The 11675-nt window shown below is 36.3% G+C and overlaps 1 protein-coding gene across 4 annotated transcripts in view; it reads right to left on the bottom strand.

Moving 5' to 3' along the window:
• Positions 1 to 936: 936 nt before the first annotated feature.
• The window catches only part of SMARCA1 (SNF2 related chromatin remodeling ATPase 1), a 68567-nt gene continuing 57828 nt past the window's right edge, over positions 937 to 11675 (bottom strand). The window contains exons 25-26 of one of the 4 annotated variants that reach the window (XM_068962170.1): positions 2725 to 2835; positions 937 to 1622 (exon numbers count right to left, since the gene is read on the bottom strand). In XM_068962170.1, coding sequence (XP_068818271.1) covers positions 1551 to 1622; positions 2725 to 2835 — 183 coding nt within the window. In that variant the 3' untranslated portion in view covers positions 937 to 1550. Of the gene's footprint in view, positions 1692 to 2693; positions 2836 to 11675 lie in introns of all 4 variants that reach the window. The other 3 variants (XM_068962171.1, XM_068962172.1, XM_068962173.1) reach the window with 3 other exon arrangements.

Genomic DNA, 11675 nt, shown 5'->3' with positions numbered 1-11675 from the left:
TGACTTGCACCAAGCTTTGCCAGTGGTACACTAAACAGAGTCGGAGAGAAAATGCAAAAAGATCTTGGGTCAGGGAGAGAGCAACTCTTCAGTCGTCCAAATTTTGTTTTAATAACAAACACCACCATCCCACATGACCAGCTTTACTTAACTGCTATGCATTTCACACTAGGCTCTGATCCATTTTCCCTGTTCCCTCATAACTTGATCTTGACTCTGATTAATCACACACTAACAGGTTCGTGTGACAGCCCCTGTGGCGGAGGCAGTAATGTAAGGCATTCCATTTGTTCTCCTACATTTGCCAGTCCTCTGGCACATACACAAGACCATGTGACTAGTTTTGGACAACGAAATATAAATGGGTGTGACATCTGTCTCTTCTGGACTGAGGCAATAAAGAGCCTCTATGTGATTCTCCAGACTCCTGTTCTCCTATGGTGGCAGCTGAATAACCCACACGTTCTAGATGGTGCAGATACGAAACATGGGAGTCTCAGTCGGACTGGAGCCTGGAGTGACTGTGTGGAGCAGATCTCCTCCCATCTCACATCCCACTGGCCTGTGTGGGGGTCTGTGGTGTGGGAAAGATAGAAGCTCTTGGTATATAAAACCTCGGATACTCTGTCTTGTGAACTGAGCATACTTGCATTCCTATGGAAGACCTCCCCCTTTCTTCTGCATGCATGCTGCTTATTTCATACTCGCAACTGAGTTGTTAATAAATCTACGTGTTATACCCAGACTCCCCTGAACTGGCTCTATGTGATAAAAGATCAGGCACAAGTCAGCAAGCAAAGCTTTAACTTTCAACCAAATACATAGTTGTGAACAATACAATTCAGTAAACACAACTATTTTCTACTGCACAAAACACAGGAAATAATTAAATTTCTTATAGACATTTCTTTATTATACTTTCCCACTTGAATATTTAGAGAATAATTTAAATGTAATGCATACTGACAGCAAGCACAGTATCAAATATTAGTTTTTTTAATAATTTTCTGTTCTCACCCTTTATTCCTTTAGGAAAAAAATATTTAGATGACCTCAAAGAAACAATTATTATGCTAATCACAGTATGCAGTAACACGTACAAGCCCATACTCAATAGAAAAGAAAGCAACAAAGAAGTGAAAAAGTCTTTCTCCTCAAATCATTTTAATTCAATTTTCCACAGCCATATAAATTTAAAGTATGAAACAACAATAATACAGCTATAGAATCTAGGTTCTCTTTCAAAGCAGCGGCATATAAAACATAGAAAAGCTAAAACCTCAGCACAAGCTTCAAAAGAACAAGGACTGAGAGGATTTAGATGAAGACATGAAATACACAAAATACAGTACACAAAAATACTAGAATGCATAAAATCTAAAGCTACACATTTCAGGTAGAAAGCATTGTAAAATATATAAAATATGCAAGAAATCAAAACCAAATTGATTTTTCTTAGAGTACCATGAATACACTGGAACTGGCAATTAGCATTTGAAGATGGGAACAAGAAAATAGCAGTTTCCCATTTAAAACTTTATTTCTAGGCTTTAGGATTTCACCTTCTTGACATCCTTCTTTCCAGAGCTCTCAGTAGCTGACTCTGCTTTTCTTTTCTGTGACTAAAATGGAAACAGATTTAATGTTCTGCTCCAATATGCACATTTTTAAATGGCCCAACAATGTTAAATCTAGGATGTAAATGCATCAAAAAAAAATTTTAACATGAATATTCACTTAAATGTTATACTCACAGTTAATGTTCTATATAGCCCAACAAACTATATAACCCAATGTAAAATAACCTCCAAACATGTTTTCTTGTTAAGAAAAGACATAAAATACCCATCAAAAATAGTCATCAAGTTTCTACTCACACATGGTACTAAAAATGTATGCTTAAAGAACTACTTAATACTTAAAATTTTCTGGGAAAAATGTTAATTATGAGTGTATTACTTTTGAAATGTTATGATAGATGCTAAAAGACCATATTTCATATATTCTATGATGCACACTTGTTTCCCACTTTAGCATCTCTGAAATCAGGATGCATTCTAGAATTGATGACAAATCAGAGTTACTTGGCAGCAGTTTTTCTTAGTAGCACATAAAATAATGCTTTGTCTTACAATGGAAGGCATCTCAGACTTGATGAAATATGGTAGTTTACTTAACCACACTCAAATAATATGTTAAAGAGTACTTGAAATTGTAACTATACAAGGCAACCTGACTGAGTTAAAATCATCTTACTATTAACAGTTAACTTATTACCAAGTAAATCAAGTAAAGCTTTGCTGTCTCCTCAAAGTTCTTATTTGTATTCATAGTTCCACAAAGATCAGAAAACTTCTTTGATCAAATCAGAACTCTCAGTTTCAACCTCAGCCCCACCCCACCCCACCCCTCTTCTACTCCCCATGACAACTCCAGTCTCAGTTCAGAGGATTTTACTTGCATTACATTTCTGCTTAAAAGTAATGAGAAATTTTTAAAAATACTGGGCCCTGTTACTAGGGAGTTCCTAACCGTATATGCTACAAACAAATAGGAAACACGTGGTTGTAGTGTAATTCTTTTTCTGTCAAAAACAAATCAGCATTTCATAAAAACCAGTCTTTATAATAGGTATCACTATAGCATTAAACATAATATAGGCATTTTAATTATGTAAAAAAAATGGGATCTACCTAAAAGTTAGGAAAATGCTGAAAATTTTACCATTGGAGTTTTAGTTGCCCGTTTCTTCTTTTCTGCTCTCTCTCTTTCCTCAATTTCCATATTTTCTTTCTCAATCAATGAAATCAGAGTATTACAGCGTCTCTGGAATTCCTGAACCAAATAAAGAAGACTTTTAATTTCTGCAACCCAGGTACAACCTTGAAAAAGCGGTAATTGTTCGATTCTATCACTTCTGTGATAGAGAATTTTCTAAATTGGTATTCTTCAGAACAATATTCAAACAGGCTATATTCCACTAAATATATGATAAGTGGATAAATATCATTCAGTGGGAGAGTGGGTAAACTGTGGTACATCCATATCATGAAATACTGCTCAGCAGTAAAAAGGAAAGAGCTATTGGTATATGCAGAAACCTAAATGAACCCTATCTGAGTGAAAAAAAGCCAGTCTCAAAAGGTTACATAGCACAGTGTTCCATTTATATAACAAATTATTAAATGACAGAAGTTTAGAAATTGCCAAGGACTAGAAAAAGGGGGTGAGGGGGTGTGACTTTATAGAGCCAGCACGAGTAAGTCTTCTGGTAGTGCTAGTTACATGTACCTATGTGTGATCAAATTGTACTGAACTACACACTCATGAGGGCACAGCAACCCACTTCAGTATTCTGGCCTGGAGAATCCCATGAATAGAGGAGCCTGGCAGGCTACAGTCCATGGGGTCACAAAGAGTCAGACACGACTGAAGCAACTTAGCACACACATACACACTCATCCACACACACAACCATGTGCACACACACCCACACACAAGAGTTCATCTATAACCAACGAAATCTGAATAAGCTCTTTGGATTGTATTAATGTCCATTTTCTGATGGTGACACTGTCCTGTGTTTATGGAAGATGTTGCCATCTGGGAAAACTTGGTGAAGGGTGCATGGGCCCTCCCTGGACATCTCTTCACAGCTTCCTGTGAATCTATAAATATTTCAAAACAAAAAGTTAACAAAAGTCACATTAAAAAAATAAGGGGATGTCCTCTTGTCAAAGTACGATTTGGAAGTACTCAGCTTACAAAAGTCAGATTTCTTTTCTATAGGGATGCTCAGAGCCTTTAAAGTTCTAATAAGCACTGTCAACCACTAGGGTAGGAGATGGAGAAAGCAAGCAATTCAATCAGCCATTCAATCAGCAGAAGTCTCTTCTCAAAGCATACCTCGTGGGATCAGAGTTCTGAGGAAACACTGCTGCAGTTGTTAATTCAAAGCAAACAATAGCTGGAAAGATTCCACATTAACCTTGCCGCTACCTATATTTCACTGCCAGCAAATCAATGCATCCAAACTATAAACAGCTTTTATGAACGTATGGTGAACGTTAAATATATGATTCATTAATATGGACACTCATATATTAACCTGGTATATTTTGCTGTATTTGAAAGGTAAATAATGGCTTAATATCAAAGGATAAATAACATTTAAAATGGTTTCTTTTTGCATAAGCAAAAATATTTGATAAGATATAAAATAGCTAAATGCTCAAATAAAAATGTGGATTTATTAACAATTGAGAACTCCAACCAAAAAGTGGTCAAAGTACAAGAATAGAAAACAAAATAATTTTAAGTGTCCAAATATTAAAAACTTTTTTTCACTCAATCAAAGACATGCAAAGTAAAACAATGATATATTTATCAAATTAGCAAAGACATGTTCACATGTGTGTGATATGTGCATCCAGTGTTGGCAATAAGATGGTGAAATGGAAGCTCTCATTCACTGATGATGGGATGTCACTGTGAAAACACTGTGTCCTCCCCAAATCTGTAAATTGAAGCTTTAACACCCCCACAACGTGACTGTGTTTGGAGAGAGGGCCTTTAAAAGGAGGTAATTAAGGTTAACCAAAGTCATAACGATTGAGTCCTTCCGTGTAAGGACACAGGAAGAAGATAGCATCTACAAGCCAGCGAGAAAGGCCTCACCAGAAACCAACCCACCTGGAGCCTAAGCCATGAGAAATTGTCACCTCATGTGGGTACTGTGTTATGGCAGCCCAAGCAGACTAAAATACTATCTTTCTAGAAAGAAAATTGGGAACATCAATGATGTATCCTAAAAATTTCATATTCTTTGAATGAACAATTCCACTTCTAGATGCTTAACGTAAGGAAATAGATGTACACAAAGATTTACAAAACAATATTTACAGCAGTGTGCTTTTTAGCAGAGAAATACTGGGAACTAAATTTTTACTCATTTGGAAATTATGATATACATATAAATACATCTTAGTATATATACACATACACAACAGAAATAGCTGGGAGAGAACTATGTGCAGAGTTACTGGTGGTTAACAGCATCTATTTCTGAATATAGAATCAATGGGAACTTTTATTTTCTTCTTTATACTAGCATGTATTTTCTAAATTTTTTTGTAATGAATATTGCAATCTGTAACATTTTTAAGAAGTGGCAAATTTTTTAAATACAGTTGTATCTTTCCAAATAAAAGCTAGAAAAATGGCATATAGAAATATTATCAACTATCCAAGCATCTTCTACTCTGTAAAATTCAAGCCCAAAAGAAGGCAGAAAACCAAAGACAGTCTAGCCAGGAAAAAAATTCTTCATTAACAAATTATTGTTTAACTATTAAAAATAACCATCCTCAATTACTCAAGGTTAAATAATTTAGGAAAAATAACATTGGAATTTTCCTTACTTACCAAAACAATAGCAGTATCTTTAATATGCAGACCAAACACTCTTCATAGCTTCATTCAATACCACACATACAAATTAAACAGCATGTTATTCAATTTATCTATTATAGAAAGGGCTAAGTTGACCCTGATGAGATTCGATTGTTGGTTTCTAGGGAGACTAGATAGAGTCTTTATGTGAAGCTGATTCTTGAATCATTAAGCTATACCCTCTGGCTATTATTATTCTCAATAAGTAATAGTTGCCTGTGACTGCAGATATCTTTAGATACATATTCATGGTTCTTATGGGTGATTCAGGAAAAAACTAATACTTTTGAGACAGTTTCATATGCAGGGAAGTAGAATATCGCAAGATGATTATAAATAGACTCTATAATAAGTTCTTACCTTCATTCCTTTTAACCTGTCACTAACTACAGACAGAAAAATAATCTAACTCTCTGGAGAAAGGCATCAAGAAATGAGTGAGTCTGGATGTTACCTTCCTAGCGTAGGTAATGCCACTTCCTCTAAAGATACCAACCCCATCTTTTATTCACACACTTAAAGACTGCCTAACTAAGCAGATGGTATCATAAACAGAACACTAGCTAACACCAGAAATTTCTATAAAGAGGCCAGATTACCAATAAAACAGTGATTCATTTTTTGAATAACTAAATGACAATGAAATGATTCTGAGAAATTTTATGATGTCTAAAGCAATTTTATCTTATATAATTTCTTCTTTCACAAACATGTTCCCCCTAGATTCTTGTACTTTTTTATCTTCCTGTTTTCCTTGGGGTTACAGGGAGTGGTTCACATGGTCTCAAACTGTTTCCACAGTTCTGTGGTCTAATTATCTCCTTCTTTCACGATTTCCCTATGCTGGATTTAGGAATGAAATTGAAGGGAGAAAAACAGCACACAAGAGGAAGACAGGAGACACAAAAACAAGAAAGACAACAGAAGAAAGTAGGAAAATGACAAATGGAAAACTGTTATGCAGTGTTAATAGCTGTGGCCAAAGGGAAAAAAAAAAAAGTACTTTGTGTTCACACATGCTCAGGAAATGCTAGGTTTTTAAAAGGTTAAACAAATTTTGTCATGGCAGGACTTCACAGAGCTCTTAGCAGTCTAATGTAGATTGCAAGGGTCAAGGGCAGGATTCAAAACCTTGTTTTGCATATTGTATATATGCAAATCCTGGAACAATGTTTGGTAGAAACCAACTTGGAAAATGCTGTGCAGGGTAAGAGTGATGGAGAAGACTAAGTTTGAATCAAAATACAAAGAACCTAGAAGCTAAAAACAAAGAACTAAGCAATTTTACTTAATTCAGTTGACAAAAGTATCTCACTGATTATTTTTAAGCAGGAGGAGTCATGTAATCAAAGATATACTATGTACTCCAAAATCTTCCCCTGATACAGAGTCTCAATAGGGGGAGCTCATAAAATTACAGACTCTCAAGATTGAACAAGACCTTTAAAAATCACTCAAGTTGATGCTGAATCTCTTCTACTAGGTCCTTGCTAATTAGCTGTCCAGCCTGTCTGAATTCTTCCAATGATGGGGTACTCATTACCTCACAAGATTGCCTAGCCCACCTCTGAATAAGTTTAAAATATTCCCTTGTGCAAAGCTACAATGTGCTACCTTATCGTTTCCAACAATTGGTTCTAGGTCTAACCTTTGCAGTCAGATTGAACAAGCTGATTCCCTCTTCTGTACGACAATCTTTCAAATATTACAAAGCAGCTCTCATGCCTCCATCTCAATCACCACCAGACCTGCCAAACATCTCTCCTTTAGGCTCAATAGGCTCCCCTTTACCCATCATTCATTTAACATGTTTCCTAAAGGACTGTATAATGCTTATGTCTACCTTGGTTATATTATTTATTTCCTTCCAGTTTTCTTACACATTCTTTAAATCAGGGGTCAGCACATCTTTTCTGTGAAGAGCCAAACAGTAAATACTGTCGGCTCCGCAGACCACACGGTCTCTGTCACAACTACTCGGCTTTGCCACTGCAGCATGAAGGCGTATGGCTGGGTTCCAACAAAACTGTACAGACACTAAAATCTGAACTTTGCATAATTTTCACATGTCACAAAATAGCCTTCTTTTGATTTTCTTTCAACCATTTGAAAATGTAAAAATCATTCCTGGCTTGCAGGCTGTACCAAAACAGGTAAAGGGCTGTAGTTTGCCCCTGGTTTAAACTAGACTTTAGATTGACTTTAAGCAAACTGTCTGCCTTGGTTTTCCATGTCTTTTTAATGGTTTATGATTCTGTTCAATGCAAAATCACCCAAGTCCCAACTTTTGAGTACTAGGACATGGATCTCTACCTTTATTTAATAAATGATGGGATGTTTGCAGTAAGTGGCTCTGCCCTGTACTGTGTGGTGAATATCAATCACGCCAGGCACCAAGTTCAAACATCCTTTGCCCCAATACTCAGCTTCAAAGCATCAATTCAAAAGGCACAGAAAGCATCAGTAGACTTGAAGTGACTTATTGAAAGAGATTAAAGAGACTCCACATTACATTTCCTATGTACTAAAATCCTAGACACTAAGGCTGCCTAAGTCTAAATGACAGAAGGTCGGTGCCCACTATTGGTTCAAAGTCAAAAGCAGGTGAATGAGCAGGAGCAAAAAAAGTAAATAAATTGCACTCCACATTGGTGCCTCAAAATTTGTAGGTAGTTCTACAAAGTCAGAATTTTCCTCTATAGTTCTTAGTAAAACAAAACTGGGAGGTTTTGTTTCCTTTGCTGTTTTGTAAAGTCCCTGTACTTTACCTTCAGAATCAACACCTTCAACTATATATTCTGTGGTATATTTCCCAGGTTCTTTGTCACCTTGGAACCCCTCTCATACTAACAAAAAGCAATGGCATTCTATACTAAAATCTCAGGGTCCAATCACACTGGCCATTAGATGGGAGTTATATATTCTAATAATAATAATATAAAAATATCTTATATTTCTTAAGCAAGTATCAAATGTTATGACAGTTTTACCTAACTGCTCCTACTTAAACATCGTTATTTGTACAATGTCACGTCACTTCCTCACAGGATAGCTGATGCTGCTATTTAGTCGCTAAGTCATGCCTAACTCTTTGCAACCCTATGGACTGTAGCCCAGCAGACTCCTCTGCCCATGGGATTTCCCAGGCAAGAATACTGAAGTGGGTTGCCAGGATAGCACATAAGCATAAATATGTAAAACAAACTCCTGTTAGTGCATGTATCATATTTCAGATTGTTAGAACAATTCAGTCTTAAATCAAACACTACAGTTACTAATAAAACACATGATGTTTACAACTGTCTATTCAAACCAAAGCTTCAGGGGTTATAGCCAACTAAAGTCCATCATTAGAGAAAGGTGGACAAAAAGAAAAGAAAGGAAGAGGAAAAAAGAACTCAAACCCATTGCTACATTTCTTCACATTCTATCCAAATGTGATCCAATGATAGGGTCTATGAGACAGAAGCCCACTGAAGAACCAAAGTTCCATGCTCATTTATTCACTGAATGCCCACTTTGTGCGAGGTGTTATGCTGGTACCTTTAGATGTAACCATTTGCTCTTGAAGGTTAAGACAGCAGTAATAAAAAATGACTCTGGGGCAGATGGTGATATATTAGCCAAGGTGGGGGTGAAAACAGGAGGAACAGAGAAGAGACAGAGATAGAAATTTGGGAATTATCAGCCTATATGGGAGTTGAGGTAGACGTTTGCCCATTTCCACAGAGTAGTATTTCTATACAGTGAATCTGACCATGTCACCGCCCTCTTAAAATCTTTCAATGACTCCCCATTTCCTATGGAATAGCGATCAAAGTTCAACAGGGCCCCTGGTCATTTGGCTGCCAGCTCTTTCCTCATCTTTCGGGCCTCTCTTACTCACACCCCAGCACACCAACCTACTTGCTGTTTGTGAATATGCTGAGCTTGTTTCTACCTTTGCACATGCCATTTCCATAGTCCCAGGGCCAATTCCTTCCCGGTCTTTCAAGGCTCATTTCCAAGAAGGACCTCCTCTGTGAAGCCATTCCTCTGATCTAACCCTTAAGGCAAAGTTAAGCACAACTCCTTCTGTACACACCTCTATATAGGATCTATTGGAAAATTAAGGCTGAAGAGGACATTTTAGTCTTTCAAGCACATGGGGAAATAATATATAGCTATAAGTATAAAAGAGTTGGACTGTGAAGAAAGCTGAGTGCTTAAGAATTGATGCTTTCGAACTGTGGTGTTGGAGAAGACTCCTGAGAGTCCCTTGGACTGCAAGGAGATCCAACCAGTCCATTCCAAAGGAGATCAGCCCTGGGTGTTCTTTGGAAGGAATGATGCTAAGCTGAAACTCCAGTACTTTGGCCACCTCATGTGAAGAGTTGACTCATTAGAAAAGACTCTGATGCTGGGAGGGATTGGGGGCAGGAGGAAAAGGGGACGACAGAGGATGAGATGGCTGGATGGCATCACCGACTCGATGGACATAAGTTTGAGTGAACTCTCGGAGTTGGTGATGGACAGGGAAGCCTGGCGTGCTGCGATTCATGGGGTCGCAAAGAGTCAGACACGACTGAGCGACTGGACTAAACTCATAAGCATAAATATATTTTAACAATTCTATAGTCAAGAACTCATCAATGATTTTATATTTTACCAATTTTTTGAATAATATATTAATTCATATCCTCACATTTCATTAAGAAAGTAATGCTCTAAGATACCAATATTAGCTGTTATCACACAATTAAGTACTCGTACATAAAATGAAAAATCATGAGTGGCCTTCCTTATAAAATTTCCTAGGCTACACTGCATAAGCAACAAACAAAAGTGTCATTGTGACTACAGAATAGCTTGGAAATTTTTTAACTTGACTTCTGTTTTTCTAAAGTATCTATAAAGAAAATTCTTCTCTGACTGGACAGATAATTTATCAAATATCCTGTGCTTAACTAATAACTTAGTTAATGTTTACTATCACAGATAAACCTACAATAAGGGAAAGAAGCTCATAAAAAGCTATAGCAATATTTTCTAAAAAGTCTTTTCTCTCCTACAACTCTAATGAAGAATGTCATGTTCTTAATTTTAAATAAGGAACACTTTCATTAGTAATAAAGCTGTGATTTGAAAACAAACAGCAATAACATGAAATTTTTATTACATTGTACAACAGTGTGTAATTCTCTGAAATACTACCTAAAAAATTCATTTGAACTACCACAAAAGGCAAGGCAATTGTAATCACGAATTATTAATACTTTCATTCAACTCTAAGGTCCATGGCCACAGGATATGCATACAGAGCTTCTTGAGAGTCTAAGAGAGGAAATAAAAAACTCCCTAGAGTCTAAAAATTAAGAATATTTTTTGGCTAAAATGAAGAGTCAGAGCAACCTTGCCAAGAAAGTATAGTCGCTATATCAAGAAATGTTCTTTATTTCAGAGAGCCAAATTCTGCTTTTTATTCTTTGAGTACCTCAAAGAACTTAAGCAGGAGCAAGGACTTACTGATTAAGCTCTGGATACTTTCAATATGTCCTTTCCAGTAAACTGACTAATGTGCTAGATCTTTTAGACTTCTCAGATTCTATTCAAATATCCCAGTCATGTCAGTCTGTCACTAAATGAATGAAGACAGTGCCCTGAAATTCATTCAGTAAAAGGAATTAATGAGCTACTGTTGATGAAGGGATTGGCAACCTTATAGTATAAAAGGTACTATACAAAGTAGTATCTTTTCTTCTTATAGTCATCCGGCAAAGATACTTTTAATTCTGATAGTTTTAAATGTCCTAAGACTAAGACCTCACTATAATACATTTTTTTCTTAGAAGGAAAATGGTAGGGCAATTCATATGCTCTGAGCTTAAAACTCTAAATTGATCATATCCTTCCTACTTGTTTATGTAGTTCAATAGAGACTGATTACTTACTTAAAGACCACACAATTTTTCAGAGAAAGAAATCACAATCTTTTTAGCACACAGAAATGGAACTAAAACTCATTTTCTCTTTTGTATAGCCAGCATTTTTAAATGGAAAAGAGCCTCAAAGAAATTTTCAACCTTTAGCTGAAGGCTTTCAAAATGTGGCATATTCAGAAGTGAAGGTTCATGCCTTTAAGCATTTTAAGACTGTTAGTTAAGTCAGAAGCCGTGAATTCAGTAGTTTGAGATCTCTGAATAAAATATAACTACCAAAGTTTCTATTTTTTTCTAAGTATTTCA

The sequence above is a fragment of the Capricornis sumatraensis genome, chromosome X (genome assembly GCF_032405125.1).
Source record: "Capricornis sumatraensis isolate serow.1 chromosome X, serow.2, whole genome shotgun sequence".
Lineage (NCBI taxonomy): Eukaryota > Metazoa > Chordata > Mammalia > Artiodactyla > Bovidae > Capricornis > Capricornis sumatraensis.
Note: the sequence above shows the minus strand (reverse complement) of the source record. Positions and strands in the feature narration are given on the sequence as shown.